Raw genomic sequence first — 18,684 nt, 5'->3', positions numbered from 1 at the left:
ATGTTAATGACTTCATTCCATAGCAATCCATATTGCAATTGCATTAGTTATCTTAATTATGGCCATGTTCAGAGACCTGCTCTCTTGGTGTTAAAATCTTTGCTAACTTCGGCAAGAGAATATTTTTCCTGAAGATCCGACTCGTGCTTTTTGAGTCAGGTCAGCAAAGCAGTACTTGCAGTCAACTTTGGTTTTATTTAAATTTCCAGTCTGGAAACCTTTGAAAGAAAATTTGCTGTTCAGCAAATGAGAGGGTGCCTCCACATTGGAATGGCTTTAGCCACGGTTACAATAAAAATAAAGTAAATATCTATGCTGGAATTAATTACATTAATGTCTCCAAGGGACTCGAGCGGCAGCGTGTTAAAGCTGATAGCCCTACATTTCACTTATTTCCAACATTGGAATATAAAAACTGCATTAATTTGAGGAAAACACCAGTTTGTGTTTAGTCTCGTCTGTTTGGCCACTGTAAAAAAACAAAACAAATGTCTGACAGGCAATGTGGAGGTAATGCTCTCACCTCCAGTGGGGAAAGGCAGTTAAGCACACTTACGTAAAATACACACAAACATTTACATAAAGTGTACACGTCTTGTCCCAATGGGTAACACACACACACACACACAGTCTCTCTTGCAGCTATTGCATCATGTTCTAGTAATAGCTCACACACAGCTCTTGACTTAAGCAGAGCCCGTCACGTGATGCAGAGCGGTGTCAAACCTGTTCCCCCGGCCAATCCAATGGAAAGCAGACATGAACGCACAGGCACAAGGTGGGCTGACATGCTGCACACACTCTGCGTATTTTCATTGCTCTTGACATTTGTTCACAGGCTACATTCATCGCACTGCTCAGAAATTATATTGCGACTATATCCGTTCACATACCAGGGTAAAATTGCTACTACTTCTTAAAAGTTACTGCTTAATATATCCTTCATGACTGGATGTTGTGCCAACATCCCAAAGCATGTGTACAGTGTCTGATCAGCCCTGTCCATGTCTACAAGCGTAGCTTCTTTACCGTAAACAGATAGTTCTGCTTAAGATCCCTTTTCTTTGATTATATTTCGGAATCAAATTGATCAATAGCTCATCAATGGATGACTTTACAGCAAGCACTGTGACGTATTCTGACAAGATAAAGATTTGTCCCATCGCTCCCTAAATACACAGTTCACGTGTTAAACTGATGAGTATCAGGGATTAATTCCCCCACATGTGTGGGCTTTTATTCATTCATTTGGTACAAAGCGTTTGTATCAACTATCAGGAGAGCAGTTTAATTCCGACGCTGAAGTTATTACACACATTAACACGCACACACACACACACACACACACACACTTACTTCTCTGGCAGTGATTCTGTGACCAGCAGCGTCCCCTGAAGTGTCCGTTGATGGTGTTCTGCAGGCAAATGGTCTGACCCTGGGCCGTGCCAGGACACACATTTCCACACTCTCTCTCGTTCTTATTGGCCACAATGAAGTTGTCTTCCACTGAATCCAGGATCTTGGACCAATCCAGGGTGGCCAGGTAACATAGGTCTGGATTCTTCTCAATCCTCACAGCACCCCGCGTTATATTCATGAGACTGTGGAGGCCCACCTCCTTCAGCTGCAGCATCTCATAGAGCACAAGAGCGTAGTTGAAGAAGAGGTTATTTCCACGGACCACCGTTAAGTTGGGGAAGAGATCGCTGAGGCTCTCGAGGCCGTAGACCCTGAACAGCAGCACGTAGTCGGTGACCACCCGCAGCTTTGGGTAGCTGAGGCCTCGAAAGTCCTCCGTCTTGGTCTTAAACATGAGCAGAATCTTCAGGTGACCCTCAATGATAGTGCAGGTCTTCAGCAACTGCAGGTTGGTGACATTGTTACGGATGTCCTTGCTCTGGCAGACTGGAAAGAAAGGAATGTAGATGTCAAACACAATAACAAACTGGTATTTCTTTTTAATTTTACTTAACAAAAAAATAACAATTATTCAAAAGAGAGGTATCCTGCAAAAGAAGTTGTAGCACAAACAAAACCATTAAAAAGCACATTTATTGAAAAGGTTTGCAAAAGGTCTGAGAAGTGTTATTTTCTCAACCACAATCAATGATGTAACAGAGAAACAATATGAAAAAAGAACCCCACAGCTACTTTGCTCCAAACATCCTCCGTCTGGGAACAGAGATGCTGTTTTATGTGAAAGAGAAATAAATGGTCTATGGTGATGCTATGAATGACAGTTGATCTTTTAAGACTATAGTAGAAGGAAGAGGACATTTTTACTCCTTTTCAAAATCATTCTTTCCACAGTATTAGCACAAAAAACAAGCAGGACAAAAACACATTTGCAAAACTGGTCATATCTACGCAGCCTTGCGTTAAACATCTGATTTAAGATTTGTATTTTTTTTAACCTTGGCGCGTTAGATTCTAAAAAAAAAAGAACTTTATTGCTTTTGATTAACTTACCGGTACAAACAATACTGACTTGCTCACATGGCTTTATTATGGACCATATAAGCCAGCCATAAAAATAAAAAAAATAGATGAACAATAAACAACATTCAAAACTGTTTCCACTACAAGGAAGTACCTTTAGTCTACTTCTCTTTTGTTCGATTCAAAAAGAATGTCTGACAGAATATTCCTCACAGTTGTTCTGAATAAATTTAATTATCTGTCGGTGCTATTAATTTAGATACAAAAAATAATTAGAAAGAGGAGAACACTGCCTGTTCTACATTCTGGTGCATGCGGGGGGGGGGGGGGGGCTGGTTTCATAATACAAATAGGATCTAATAGAACTTTGCATTGATGTCACAAGTTAACACACATCTCCCATGAACCCAGTCTGTCACCTTTTCCCTACTTCCCCCTCCACTCAAAGCTCCACGATCACATTTACAAGATACAAGCTACACATTAACTTCCCATTCTGGTAATTGTAAATGAGACAAACAGGCCATTAATCTGAGCACAAACGCTGACCAGTAGCACATCAATGGAGCGGTTTAAATTACTTCTTCTGGGGGGGATACGGGACAATAAACCCAATAATCACCAAAACCCCAATTAGGGCCAGCTTGTTTTCTACACTGCTGCATGTTGGCAATAAGGCTGAGTTACACAGATGTGAAAAACGCAGTGAACCCGTTCAGTAGCGAACAAATTAATGACAGTCGTCCTGTTGTAGGCGGCAGGGCATGTTTGTGTTTGTGAAACAGCACCAGGAGTTGTTTTTACCACCTCTCACACGGCTTTATAGCAAGGCAAGTTAACTTTGAGCTCCACTGTGTGATGCGGGGACTTTGGAATTGGGTAAAGTGTCCTTTTACAATTCTGCTCTCCATATAAGAACGAGATGAAATTATATGATGTTTGTTTTGTTTTTTTGCTGAGAGAATTCATTTAAATGAAACACTCAAAAGAATCCACGTTCGCGCGGACGTGGCCAATGACAGCTCAACTTTGCAACAGCAGTTCTTCATTCACACACAAGATAGCTGGGGTTGTCTTGAACACACCCTCTTTATTAGACACGCACAAAAACACACTTCTTCCTCCTACTACGTGGCAGTCGATGCTCTTCCCGGTGATAAGAGCAACCTTACACCTCTCTGTCCGTCCTGCGTTATCTCCCGGACACATCAGACAGGCCTGCAGGCCACCCACTCGCTGTCAGGCTGCAGCGCTAACCGGATACCTATTGTGCAACATGACAACCTAACAAACTACGTTTACGCAACACCGACAGGGCCAGGGTGCAACTCACCCAGGACCCAGTGATCTGCAAGACACGCCAAGAGGACACAAACGTCACTTTTCCACTTCAGTGTATTTTCCTCACCACGGGGGGCAGAGTTACGCTACTGAAATTAAGTCGTTTTATTTTTCCTCTTCTGCACACAGCATGCTAACGGCGCAACACATGTCTCCTGTTGGAGACGCTTTACTGACAGAAGGGGAAGCAGGAGACAGCGATGCTGGGAGCTCCCGCCGCAAAATGGAGTCTTGTTTTCAACTTGACAGGAACGGAACAGAGCGGGGTCATTGGGGTGGGGGAAAGGGGGGGGGGGGGTGGCGGGAGTAAAGGGTTGTTATGGAGTAAAGGATTGGCTGCAAGTGCCCAATGCGTCTTCAAAAATAATGAGCCACCTCCTCCCTCTTTCCTCCCAGGTTCAGGAGCAGCAGGACCGAGGACAGGGAAAGAGCACAAACAGTGTGATGGGGCGAGATTGGGTCAGAAGGAAACAGATTGTGGGCAAAAGAGTTGAAGAAGGGGCAGAGAGATGATGGGAGGGGGCAAGAGTGGGGCAAAAGTGGAACTTGAGCCCGGGCAGGAACGCCGGATGACGTAAGGGATCTGCAGGACGGTTGGTGAGCACATGCATGAATGGAGAGCCGCTATGGCGCACTCTTTACATAGCACACGACAGGCAAGAGGAACACACACACAGACTCACAAGGGGCAAGAGGGGGCAATGACAACTAGCAATGAAGAAAATAAAATGAGCGCATGACTGCATATATAATGGGAAAAGACAGAGGGCAGAAGAGGAATACACAAAAATTAAAATGCTCTTCCAGTTCACTTTTTGACATGCATAAGGAGACGCCATCCCAAAAGAGGACTGATAGATATTTTGTCGGTTTGGGGAGGGGGGTGGAACAATGACTGTGACCTGACTGAGGACCACCCATTAGACAGCTCGGTGCTCTAACAGGCGTTACAAGGGCTCTTAATTACAATAACCACCCAGTCAGTCGCTAATGAGCGCGGCTGCAGCGGGGGCATCGGAGCAAAGTAAGGCTGGGATGGACTGTACCATCCGCTGGGCCTCTACAGGAGCAATGGGGGCCATCGAGCCGCCCTCCCTGTCTGGTTGACACTTAATTTGGCAGCAGGAATGAAGAGAGGCAGATGAAGAGGATGAAGAGGATGTGCATAGCGGTGTCAGAACTAGACAGCGCTCAGAGATGGAACAAGGTGAATAACTTCAAGCCTAAGTTTCTAAACTTTACATGGGCTGAAGTGCATCCTCTGACATCAGTTTTCTTGATAAAGAAATGCAGATATTTGTTGCTGAAGTGAGGTAATCATCGGACGTGTTCCAGTGAAGGCCTGTTGCTGCTCGGCTGTTTGCATAAGCAGCGCTGAGTTTCATTTTACATGAGGTATGACTTCATGCTATTTTAATCTGCCATGAGAACTGGAATGTCAAGTGATCTTTTCTAGGGGGGGGGGGGGGGGTCCTTTTCATTTTTCTTCAGTATAGTTAGTAAAATACAAATGAAGTCATTAACATAGGATTTCTTTTTTACTTCATACAATTGAAAAGTGGAAGAACTTTGCCATTTTTGCTTCTCCGAATTGACCAAACTAGCAATTTGTTTCCAGCCACATTTCTTCAGCCATGATTTAAACGTCTCCAGGCTAGCTCTCCCATGTAAAACCTGAACACTGTGGATAGAGTTCAACCTCGGATCACAGACACATCGTCCTGGATTGCTCTGAAACCATTTTCATTCTTTATTACCAAACACCAGACACATTTGACTGGTACATTGAATTACAGAAGCATTGACACATCCTACTTCGGCTCCTGGCCATTCTACTGTCTTTACTTGCCAAACATGAAACAAGCTTATCTCACAGACAACACTCGCCACAATTACAACTCTAAAATTACTTGGCCTGAGGTCATGCCCATGTAACGCAATCGCTGATGGGGTTCCATCTCTCGCATTCAGCAAAGACCCTCAGCTGCAGCCTCTGTCATAATGTCGATACAATGTCCAAGAGATTCTTCTCTTATTTTTAGCGTTGTGCTCCCTGCAGGGAATTTAATATGCATCTAACTAACAGAGTAGCTGGCCGGACGGCCCGGTGCTGGCTGGCAGGGAGAAAGTGGGCGACAGTGGCAGTTTTAGTGGGTGAGAGGAGAGCAGAGCCCTCTGTGGCACGGGGACCAGCCGACCTTCGCCTTTCCCTGCTGCAGAAACCAGCCACACTTCAGCCTGGCATGAAACCAGACGTGTCTACCGTGAAACCAGGTGGCAGCCAACGCCGCCAAGTCCGACTGTGAGAGGTTTCCTCTCCGCCTGCTCCCAGCACACGCTTCTCCAGATGAGATTCTCTCCCGATTTTAGATTCGTCAACATGCTCCGTTGCTGAATAAACCCCGGGAGGGAGAATATGCTGCCGCTTTGCCTACAGGCCTGCCAGTGGAAAGAAATGTATTTGTTTGTTAATATATCTGTGGAATGTCGTGGGAAGTAAAGCCAGCTCTCCGCGTGCCCACTGCCGAGCTGTGGCTTCCACAGTGAAAATGATGCTGAGAAATTTGCACGAGAGGCATTTTGATTAACAAGTACCAACTTGTGCCTCCAAAACAAAGAGTTGTGGACCAAAATAACAGTATGTGAGCCAGGAAAAAGCTGAGGGGGGGGGGGGCAGTTTGAAAAGTGGAAATATAATCATTGTGCCAATATATTCAAACACAGGAAATATGTTTTTCTTAACTCCATTATTGATGATGATCGTGGCAACATGTGCAGCGTGACTGACGTACACTTCCTCGTTTGAGAACGTCAAATAAAGGTGGGAGGCCACCTGTTCCTCCTTCGCCTCTGCCTCCCATTGAGGAGTATGGCAAGAGGAGCTGGCATCGCCGTTTTATACACGGCGCTGTGTCCCAGTGAGGCTGTGGGCACGGCGCCGAGCGGTGACAGATTGAAGCGAGATAGAAAAGAGCAATATGCCAGGCTGGCGCTTGTCAGGTGGCTGGCCAAGAGAGCGCTTCAATAGAAAACACGCTGGTGAGTTTTGGCTTGCCTCGATCTCTTTACCTTCCAGCACTGGCAAAGGAGGGAGAAAGGGAGGGATGAAGGGGGGGGGGGGGGGGGGGGATTACAGATACAGACAGAGGGAGACAAAGAGAAGGAGAATTCTGGCCACACCTTACGAAACAGCTGAACCAGGTGGTCCTCAAAACACAAATCACGTTGGGGGAAGCAACCCTACCGACATAGCCGGAACCTTTGGGAACAGATGGAGGACCGTGCAACAGAAGCAGGCAATCAGCTGCAGGCTGGACCATACCAAAGGAGATACGGTGCGGGACACACACAAACAGGACGCCACACTCACACAGAGTGACTAATACAAAAAGCATCTGATGTTCCTTTTCATCTTCCCACGTTAGTGAGTGGAGCTCAGCGCAGCGTGTTTGTGTGGTAAGCCTCTGCCTGAAAGCCAGGCAGACAGGGCTCGGGTTCCTTGCTTGACTTGCAGCCACATGGCAGCAGCTGCAGGGCCCGGCCCTACCAACACGCCGACCCACAAACCAGATCTACACAAGGCCGGAAAAGCTACGCCTGCATGATGGCTCCTTCAAATCTCGGTCTTCCATCCCATTCGGAGTTCTATCTTCTTCCAAATCAACCCCTTTTCCTGCTTAAAACCTCTATGATGGGACAGCTGTCTTGGCTGGGGCTCAAAATGTTTTTTTGTTTTTTTTTAACTCTGTGGTTTTAACCTCCGACTAAAACAGTTCAGGGTTTTAGCAGAGGTATTCCCTGTGTGGCGAATGGACAAGCGAGCTCATCCCAAGCATGGCAAATCCTATTGGTTTGACTGGATTACTGCAAGGCTGCCAGCTTCAAGATACAACTGAGTCCAAAACTTGAACCAAATGAAGAAGGAACACCCAGAGAGGGAAAACAATTATTTAAAATAAAATAAGACTCCAAATGTTAACATGCAGCTCGGAAGAAGAGGCAGAACTTTAGACTGTTATCAGTTCTAAGGGGAGGAAAAAGCAAGAGACAAGGGATGGAGAGCAGAGAGGCCAGGTCTCATTGGCTGCTGAAGGACAGCCCTCTCTCGCACGCGCACGCACACACACACACACACACACACACACACAGCCTCCCTGTCCCTATGTTCTTTCCATATTACCCCTCCCTCCACCTTTTCCATTGCTCTGACATGTGCGCGCACACCTCCAGCGCCTCCATCCTTCTAAAGTTCAACTGAAAACAATCTTTTGTCTGTTTTCAGCCTGTACTGTGGATCTGTAAATCACCTGTCCTGCTAGCGCCCCGTGGGTTTTGTGTTAGATCGAGGGGAAACCACCAGAAACCAAAAATAAAACCACCATTCTGTCAAAAGCCTACCGTCGCGCTGATTCCCAAAAATGGCCATTTCTACACAGTGAGAGGCAAACAAATACTTAGAACGCATTTAAACCTTGTAGATACTCACTACGTCCTGGGTTTTGATTACGGGTATCCGTGACAAACCTGGGTATGTCATAATGGTGGAACCAGTGACATGTTAAAATTCAAAAAAGTCCCCCAGCCAACAACACACTCGCTGCTCGCTCGCCTCTGACAGACGGGTCCCGGGAGTGAAGGATATGCGGCCGCAGCGGCATCGTGAAATGATTTCCATTCATTACGCTGTCGTTTAACATCAACTTCGAGTTCAATTTGGGTTCCATTTAACTGTAAATGAATTACGAATGCTCGATGGAGGCTCATAAACTAGCTCTTCATCTCCAACTTCCTTTTCCATCCATCTTGCTGCTGCGAGTCTCTCATGGGTGTTCCCCCCCCCCCCAGATGAAAGCGGCATATCAGCTTCACCTCCCCGAGACATTCCTTTTACACGAGTTAGTCCTAAGCGTCTGTTTTCTTCACTTTCAACAGCGCCAATGCCTGAAGACTACTTAAATACTGTTACAGCTGAAAAGGAACATGACGTGCACACAGAGCGAAGCACAAACGTATCAGCAGCTATCTGAAGTCATTAAAAACACCAATCTGAGCTGAATGTTTCAAAGAATAACAGATGCTTACGTTTCCACTTGAACGCTTTGTTGTTTCTCCAGCCAGCACACACACACACACACACACACACACACACACACAGAGCGAGGCAGAGAGGGGTTTTCCAACATAGCAGAGGAGTAGAGCTAGCATTAGCAGCAATTCCTTTATTAAGGTGGATTCTGCCGCCCTCTGACTCTTGTGAAAAGTGTGTACATTACATGACGTCCTTGGAATTCAATGGTAGCGGTTTGCCGGGACTTGATCAGTCAGTCAATCCACTTATTGCAGCAACAGACGGGTCAATTAAAATGCTTACTAAATTGAATTGAAGACAGAATTTAGTGGCATAGCCAGAATCCAGGGGTGCACCAATTGTAATTTTCTGGCCGATCACGGATCTTTTAAATAACTGACGGCATACGCCTTCAAATGTTCCAATCCTACTTTATTGAAAACAAACACACAAAAAAAACTTGTGCAACAGGTTACACTGCAGACCTGTTTTGTGCCTCTCACCAAAAATACATGGCACGGCAGTATTTTGCTTTTACAAATAAAAGGAAAGGTTTGAGGTCGCTAATAAAATAACTATCTACGGGACAAACTAAGGAAACAAGCCAAGACAAAGTGATTGGTATCCGATCACAGAACCCCAAAACAATCAGGATAGATCATGATTGATTGGAGGCAGGTCAAGAAAGGGGAACTCAGCCACTGGCAGCACTGTAACAATGTGTTACTATGGAGTATAATGGAGTTACAGCACCAACAATATTATTATCGTACGTTCTGTCACCACATATCAGAACTGTATGAATGAGTTAGATGTGAGTCAATGCGGTGAGTCTAGACATGGGAGGCGGGAGGGGGGGGGGATCTGTAGCTGTCGCCATAGTCACCCATCTCAGAACTCAGGCAATATTCATCAGGACAAATACAGAGCCCACCCCTTACAAACAATGACCGTACACATTACACTCGTACAAGCAATCGCACGGACACGTAGCAGCAATACGATACAGAAGATTGAGCAGCTTTTTAATTTGTCTGACTTGATCTGGAAATGGCTCAAATGAAATGCAGTATCCGATGGTCTGACTGAAGTTACTTTATTTGACAGCTTGAATCTATCAAAGTCTCGCTTTGCGTGTTTGTAGTTAACTGCAAAAAAAAAAAAAAGAGAGAGAGAGAGAGAGCAGTCTGTACAACAAATTGACTTCCCAGTCATATGAGAACCACAAAAATAAATATAACCAATCAGGTTCAGGTACAGTTAATCCAGCCCAGTTCTCTCAAGGAAATCCCGTTTTCTGATTATACATTAAATCCTTTCTCACCGTTGATCCCAGTTCAAACAAAATACGGCACTTTCTAAAACTACACCTCTAAACAACTCTTTAGTTAGTTCTTAAACTATCTTTATTGAACCCACAACCTTATAAGGTGCATTTATGTTTAGCGAGGTTACTGTGATTCCGTTTATTTTCATGAAACTAGAATTTTCCGTCAACGGACGTAGACGGTCCTGCACTGAAAGGAAATGCCCTCAAAAAGAAAAAGGCTTTCACGTTCAAATATAAAAATATCCAAATTGAATGAACCACATGTGAGAAGGCCACCTGAATATAAAGGCACGCATTCCATCTAATTCTGTCCAGCACTTTTTAAGGACGTAAAGCTATTCCTTATTTAATGAATAAGACTCATTAAGTCTTAATTGATATTAAAAATCTCAAAAATCTCTTTTGCACGAGTGACTTAAACAAGCGAGTCACACACTGGAAATGAATCAATAATAAATTGATACCATGAAAGACTAGTTCAACTATTCCAAAGATTCATTCTCGGATGTGCCTCCTTCCAGACTCAGTGCATGTGTGTGTACGTGTGCAGGCTGCTGCCATGGTGATGCAGAGTGTATGCTTTTAAATATACCATATGCATTGCATTGGGATGAGTCCAGACTTTGCATACTTTTAAAGAATGCGGTGACTAAAAAAAGAGAGAGAGAGAGAGAAGCACAAGAATAGAGGAGAACTCACTCCTCTGTAAATCGTGACATTCGTCACCTTCATTGTTCCGATGAATGAGTCATGCATTGTCAGGAATTAATGCTTGCTACTTTCAAAACAATACACCACGGCATTTGTCCATCACTGGGTGTGTGGTGTGTCAAGGGACCAATCAGAGAACAGGGGGGGTCAGCGTTAACCGGGCCTTCTGTTACACACCGTTGTCATGCACGGCTTCCTCCACGGGACACACACAGAAAACATACGTTGGGAGGACGTGGGCAGGCTGGGGGGGCACCGTCATATGTGTATACACACACGCACACACACACACACACCTTCATGGACCACTTCAAACACATTCCACAGCACACACAACACTGTGCTCTTCAGTCTGTAAAACGGACTGCAGGAAAATCTCTCACTCAAACGAAGAGCGTTTCCACTCGTTCTAACGGGACAGATCGGGATCGGCTGCTAACTTAAGAGTTGTAGAAGCAAAACTAAACTATTTGATTAAAGCTTTTCAGAGCCGGAGACGTAGCTTTTCATCCTTACGGTGCTCGCAGCACATGCACTCACTCAGGCATGCCACCACTGAGCTTAACAGCCTCCTGAATTCACAGCACAACAGGTTGTAAACACTTTTATCGCATTTTGTAGAGCCCAGTCAGCAGATCAACACGACGTGGCGTAAATATCAAAACTGCTTCCTGCCCCCCCGTGACTGTAGGGTAGACGTGTGAGACGGTGTGTGGAGTTAGAATGAACATTTTCAAGAATTTTGGTTGTCGTCCACCTCCCCTCAGCAGGAACATCACAGGAATGCCAAATCGTGGCTTCCCAGAGAACTGAGTGCATTGGGAACCAGACAATGAAATGCATCCCACTGCCCTGATAGAGAGACAGAGGGAGCGAAAGGGGAGGAGGGGGGGGACCAGCAGCCTTGTCTCATAAGACCCCCTTTCAGGGGCCTCCGTTCTATCTGCACACATGACTTTTACATGGGAGTCGGAGCAACTCCTTTGAACCCGGCCACCGAAGCTGTTCTGTGTTATTGATAGAAAAGAGAAGTTATATTCAGGGTTCCACCACGGTGAGCTGTTCTCCAGTTTTAAAATGATGCAGCTCCTCCGTGGACTTGAGCAAAAAATCACAGACTGACTAATCGCTAAAGTACAGATGGAGGCCGAAGGTTAAAACAACAAACAAGTGTCATGAGCTTTGATGTCAGTTCGCCTTTCACCCCAGTCATTCTTTATTTTGAAGAGAATATGATTTCCAGTGGTGCATTTATTCATCCAAGGAGATGACAGTAATGTTTTCACCCATGTCAACAGGACCATGTTTGGGTTTCCATGGAGCCTGGGAGGATATTTGGTATTTTTTAGAATCTCTCAGGGTAATAATCTTTGTGTAGCTTGAGTTATGACAACAGCGCTAAACGTTTACACTTTTTTTTATTCTAAAATTAAAAAAAGAAAATACATTTTAATTTAATAAAATATTATTAAAATGCCGTTTTATTATCGTAACAAAATCATCTTAATTCATTGCTTTTTAATCCGGCCTGGGGCTCAAGAGCAACACAAGATAATCCACGCCTTCGCAGAGACTCCGTGTCCAGCGGCGACTTTGTTTACGTCCAGCTCCGTGGGTCGTTTCTGACGCTCACTGGGCCAATCCCGCTGCTCCCAGTTTAGACTCGTCCCAGTACCAGCTCCTAATCTGGCCCTGGATCCGAAGCATCTCACGGGGGTCCCGTGAGAGTTTATGAGTTAACTCGTGAATTATGGCATTTATTCATAAATCACAAGGACTGATGTTGTTTTTTCTACTGCAAGTAGAAACTAACGACGGGATTTGAATTCATCAAACACGGTGTGGAAACAAGTATAGCAAAATGGAAGATAAATAAACTTACTTTCTCCGTTTATGAGGCCGCACCGGGAGATAATGCAGGTGCCGAAGATCAACAACACAATCTGCGCTCGTAGTTTGAGCGTCCAGCGTCTCATTTTGGCTCGAGGGTAAGTCTTCCTCTCCTCTTCAAGCTTCATGAAAATAAAACCTCTTGTTTGAAAAGATATTACAAGTATCCAACAAAATCCTGTGAATTCGGCTCCAATATCGCTAAATTATCCAAAGTGCCCCCCCCGTAAACCAGGAGGGAGGGGGGTAATAAATGTATGAGTTATCTCTCCAGGATTTTTGTTGTGTGTGTGTGTGAGCCCTGGAAACACCACTAAATAACGTGATCTTGGGTTCTGGGAACGCACGTGCGACTGAAGATCTTCATTTTCCACGAGTGGAGACGACAGTCCACGTTCATCCGTTTGGCTTCGGTGCTCCGCGGAATCAAGAGAGAAATAACTGTGTTGTTATTAATAATACAGCATGAAGGGTCCCCGAGGGAGGGCCACTGGCCCCGGGCTCATTTCTCTCTTACGCGCGCCTCTTCTGCTCCTCCAACGGGCTCCAGTTATGGATCTCATCAGCTGCAGGGCTCGCCGAGTCTTTCGGGTCCGCAGGTCTTTGTGTTTGGTCCTTTTTGCTGGTTTCTCCTCCGCAGCTCATCCTTTTTATGACATACGGGAGAGGAAAACTCCTCAGAGGAGCTGCGCGCAGGACAGACGGAGCAGCATTCCCCTCCGACGACCTTCCTCTGAACTCCTTCACCCCCCCGGGTGAAAAAAAGGGGGAGAAATAAGATAAAGGCTGAAAACGCGCGTCCTTGTCTCCCGTCCGCTGCGCGGATTGCAATACGCGCTGTTGTGGTGTGCGTAAACTCCACCACGCCGCCTGTTCCTTAATGTTAGCTGATGGGGGTGTGGGGGGGGGGGGCAGCTAACGTTAGCTAGCTGATCCAAAACAAACGAGGTTTCAGTGTCGGCGATGCGAGTTTGAAATAATAAAACCGCGCAGACACACACATGAAGTCAGAATGGCGTCTCCGGTAACCAAAAGACGAAGAAGGAGACAAACCAAAACGGGAAAAAGACTTCAGAGGACGGGTCCGAGCGTAGAAACTTGGATTCCCGTTCCGTGGAGCGCGCAGGTTCCCCCTCTTCGCCGTCTCTCGGCGAGTCTCTCCTCTCCACCAGTAAACAAGCCCTGCCAGTCACCTCAGCTGGGGCGCACGCAGCCTGCGCCAAAACGCGGAGCGGATCGCAGCTTGGTGAATGAAAACGGTCCGGATCCGGACTGCCTGGAGAGACGCCGCCAGTGGCGTCAAAACACACCGGCGCTCTTTGTCAGAGGGGAAGTACTTTGTATAACACGTCGACAGCAGCGCTCCCTGATCGTGCGTAATTACGCACAGCTGATACGGTCTGCTCAGGGAGTTTGTGTGTTTGCGCAGACGCATGAACAATTAGAGGGAACATTTGTCGACAGCCTCTAAAAAGTGCAACAGAGGAAACATAAGGACAATTGATCTGTATATAAAAGCAAACATGCCCACCATGACGTCAGATTCTGCACGCCCGAAGCTTTTCGTGTGTAAACCTGGTTAAATTGTACTTTTCAACAAATTGTACTCTCTCGTTTTCCGGTTCTCTGTCCTTCTACTACACACAATAGTGTAATGATATATACTTTGATATCACTGTAGTAATTTACGAGCGGCAATATAAATGCAGTATGTGTATATTTGTTTAATTTACATTTGTATTTTTATGTTGCACTACATTTAACTGTCTTTTTTTATAAAGCTATCTCTATCAGAAATGTAAAGGTCTATCAAACAAAAGTGAGATATTTTTCTAATAAATTCGATTTTTCTTTCGAAGACATCATCTTTTTTATTTTTCAGGCAGATTTCACCAGTTTGGAATCAACACCACCAAATATGTCCCAACTTGAATTCCTGTAGAACCAAACAACTTGCCAGCAACGTGTGTCATCTTAGAAAACAATGTACATCAGGACAACATGCTGTTTTTGTCCTTGAAGATTTGATACTTTTGCATTTGTCACATTTTCTTTTCAACATAGATGTGTGAGATTTGTGTGCAAAACATAGTTGCAGTGCGTCACAGAGGAGTGTAAACACTGCACAGTGCCTCGGAACCAGAACGCACAATACCTCCTTGAAGCAAGAAAAGAACACATAACTCCCTCAGATTTATATAGCAAATATTCTTATGATAAAATCTGCCCTATTGAAGGAAGCAAAGTGTAGAGAATACCCCTGAAGGTGTTACTTCAAACACCCACAGGGTATGTGAATGTTGTCATGGTTCTCACCTCAGCAACTGTCTTAGAATAGATTATGCTTCATGTTTATTGCATAGAGGTGCAGTTTGTGTGCTTGGATGGGAACATAAAGAGCTTGTGGAGCAGGCCTGTTGTTCTGAAGAATGTTGTTACCCGGTGAACAGAGTTAGATTAAATGTCACCCGTCTGAGGGGCTGAGGCTTGTGTCTTTCTCTATATCACAGATCTCTTGTGGTAGTCACTCGGTCTGACGCCAGCTGCAGTCTTTCATTCTCTTCACACACTTCCTTCCAGGTACTGTACATGCCGCAATTGTTTTTGTTTTCTTTTTCAGTGGAAGTAGAGGACATCAAATGAATGTTTTTTTTTTTTTTTTTTCTACTAATCCACTTAAAGTGTTGTTATGAGTGCACACATGCAACACTTGAGCAGCACACAGCCGTGTCTCTGTTGTATTGTACTACGACTTTATTTCATTAGATGGCATTAAAAATAGCGCGAGTCAATTCACTTTCTCTAAAAGTCAAACAGGGACAAAGGGTACAGGTTTCTATAAAACTAACATCAAAAATGATGCTTTTGGAATAAAAGAGGCGGCTTGTCCAGGGTGTGCCCCGCCTCTCGCCCGTTGACTGCTGGCATAGGCTGACAGCACAACCCGTAACCCGGTAACGGACAAAGCGGTCAGGAAGATGAATGAATATCCACATGACCTCTTAAAGTTAACACTTGCTCATGGGCGCATCTGCATCTGCAGTCTGAAAGAAAAACTGACGTCGCTGTCATGAACTTGTTGACTTTTTTTTTTTATCACAGAACTGTAGGGCAGAAATGGAAATATTTGCTACATGGAATCGAGTAGTTTATTCAGGCCCGAGGAGATATTGATATGCAAATGGATCAAAGATGGTTATGGTTTGACAATTGAAGAAAGAGCTGCAGGATGACACTCAGCGAAAGGCACTCCTCGAGCATCCAGATGTACCGTGGTGGTGTGGTTGGGCTTGATTCGTACGTAGTGTCAGGCGAAGTTCAGGTTAGCAAGGTCAGGGAGGGAGTGTTAATTATAACTGGAGTTTGTGCTGTTAATTTTACCGTTTGCTACCATGAAAATGATGTTTTCTGAAAAACGGCTAAATGATAGGCGAGTTAAATATGTTTATCGAACATAACAGGGTTTGAAAATTACTGCTGGAAAACATTTCTAGTGGAGGTATGACTTTTAATTTATTTTGCAAACAGAATGTGTTTTCTCACAAGGCTATTAAAAGATACAAAACTTAAACTTGTGGGTAGCTTTATTATTTTCGGAAGTAGTTTATTTGGCATTATGGCTCCTGGTTTGAATTGTATTGCATTCTGTGAGTAATTTCCACTTGCCCAGTGCAATAATTCTATTTTAAGCTGTTAACACTGCTATCTGCAAACAGAAGCCACCATTCAGTCCATCAAATGCAATTTTGTTCAAGCTATTTATCAGTGCAGCCTTGAGTCAAGGGTTTCTTTATTATTGATACTATTATTTATTTAGATACTGTTTATGTTGGTGTGCATTATACCTCATTTACATATAGTATGTTAATTATATTTATACTGAAAGTGTTTTTTTATATTGTGACTTCAGGATGCACATGCTGTAGTTCTCACGTATCTGTCCTTGATCTGGGGTAAAGTGGAATAAACTTGTGCAAGTTGTTCCAGGTGAGGGAGGACTAAACAGTGAGGAAGATGATGAACGTTGTAACAACGAGATAGAACCTTTGCTGAGGAAGACTAGTGCTTTTGGAAAGAACACAGTGGATGACTCGGTATTCCCAATGGTGCTTAAAACTCTGATTGCACCTTTTTCCAAACTTGACTGAATGACAACTGCATATTTCCATGTTTTCTGTACTCTGATTTCTATCTGCTACACTGATGGGCGGTTCAGGGAGCCATAAGGCCATGAGAGGGGGGGGGGGGGGGGGGGGGCAGGATTAACGTTTTCATTGATAAGGAACCGGGGGAGGGGGGGATGTTGAACGCAGGCCTGAACCTGGATGTCCTTTCTGACAGGATGTGTCAGTGACAGCTTTATCCACACATCATGTCAGAGTGGCTGCAACACGTCCGGAGAAGGAGTTCCATTAACCACGCAGGATGGTCAAAGTCAGGTCAATGTCGCAGCTCAGAGGGAATATGTGTGCTGGATTCAGGAAGATAGGCATGGCTGCACAACATCAAAGGCTGACTCCAACACTTCCCCTCATGTTGGGAAGATGTGGCTTCTGTTTTTGTTGTTCCTTTTACATGCAGGGTTGCCAAGATGTAATCATCTCAGTCAGGGGAAAACACATCAGGAAGGTGTCAGATTCTCCCAGTAAACGATCCCAGTGTGTTTTGTGTCATGGAAAATGAACTCCAGAATCATGACATTTGCAGTGCTAACAAAAATCTAGTCGCTGATGTTTATTATTGCATCGCTGTGTTTGTTGTATCACTTCAACCGCAGCTTGACAAAACACATGATGGTGACTCCGTTATGATTTTATTTTACATTTAGATTAATTATACTTTACTCATCACCAGTAGGGATATTCATTTTATACTTTCGTACTGTATACTACACACATATCGACTGAATGCAATTGTGGAGAGAGACGGTGGAGTGATGGGAAGCCACGTGGCTTCGCCCTGAGAGCAGGTTATGGGTTCTGTGCCTTGCTCAAAGGGACCTCAGCAGTGCCCGGGAGGTGAGCTGACACCTCTGCAGCTATCAGTTCACGCTCCGCACTGTGGGCCATGCTGCACTTGAATCACCCTGTGGTTCTCTGTGAACTGAGCTGCTGCTGTCCCAATGATGAATGATGTCACGGTACTCAGATCTGTCATACAAGATCAAGACGTACCGTCTCATTACTTTTGACCTGGAAACTTACCCAAAACATTTAGAACCATGTTTTTAATTTAACGGTAATTTCTGTGTCATCAACAAATGATTTTCCACGGGGGGCAGATCCTGATCTGTCTGACGTCTAAATTTAACAGCTTACCTTCCTCAGACATGTGATCTGGATATCTGGATCCCATTACACACAGTGGCAGAGCATGATGAGTTGTCCATGCTTGGTATTTCTATTTTTATTGATCTTTTTTGTTTTTTCCACAGCAGTGGCAATATGTAAAAAAATAAAATAAAAATAAAAATACAATCCAGGATCTGCATTTGTATGTTTTTCAAAGTAGTCAACTCTTCCTGAAGGACCCCCAGAAGAGACCCATCCCAATAACACCTCTGTATACCATGGCAAGCCCATAATTGTGGCTACTATGAGTAAACATGTTCATTTCCGTCCCACGGGAACAGAGGTGGGCAAGACAGACGTCAAGGCTTTATTCAGTCTTCCTCAGTCCTATTTCCAGCCACAGCCCCCGGGCGTATTATGTCCACATCCTGTGTCTCAGGCGCGACTGACCGAAGCGCTGCTCTCGGACCCCCAGGCTCCAGGTCTGTGGTAAGCTGAGGACAGGGGAAACCGGGGGGGGGGGGTCATGTTGTGTCTTGGAACGTCTCACAATAATAAAAAAACAGTGTTTGTTTATATTCTCACAGGGAGACGGATGGGGAAGTTGGATATGA

At 44.8% G+C, this 18,684-nt stretch overlaps 1 protein-coding gene across 3 annotated transcripts in view; it reads right to left on the bottom strand.

The window, feature by feature from the left end:
- The window catches only part of insrb (insulin receptor b), a 46,287-nt gene extending 32,367 nt beyond the window's left edge, over positions 1-13,920 (bottom strand). Inside the window, exons 1-3 of one of the 3 annotated variants that reach the window (XM_068743176.1) lie at positions 13,127-13,168; positions 12,772-12,901; positions 1,357-1,905 (exon numbers count right to left, since the gene is read on the bottom strand). In XM_068743176.1, the coding sequence (XP_068599277.1) occupies positions 1,357-1,905; positions 12,772-12,865 (643 nt within the window). In that variant the 5' untranslated portion in view covers positions 12,866-12,901; positions 13,127-13,168. Of the gene's footprint in view, positions 1-1,356; positions 1,906-8,266; positions 8,446-12,771 lie in introns of those variants that run through there. The other 2 variants (XM_068743175.1, XM_068743178.1) reach the window with 2 other exon arrangements.
- Between the last annotated feature and the right edge of the window lie 4,764 nt (positions 13,921-18,684).

This window comes from Brachionichthys hirsutus, chromosome 9 (assembly GCF_040956055.1).
Source record: "Brachionichthys hirsutus isolate HB-005 chromosome 9, CSIRO-AGI_Bhir_v1, whole genome shotgun sequence".
Lineage (NCBI taxonomy): Eukaryota > Metazoa > Chordata > Actinopteri > Lophiiformes > Brachionichthyidae > Brachionichthys > Brachionichthys hirsutus.
The sequence above is the reverse complement of the archived record's forward strand: the minus strand, read 5'-3'. Positions and strand labels throughout refer to the sequence as shown.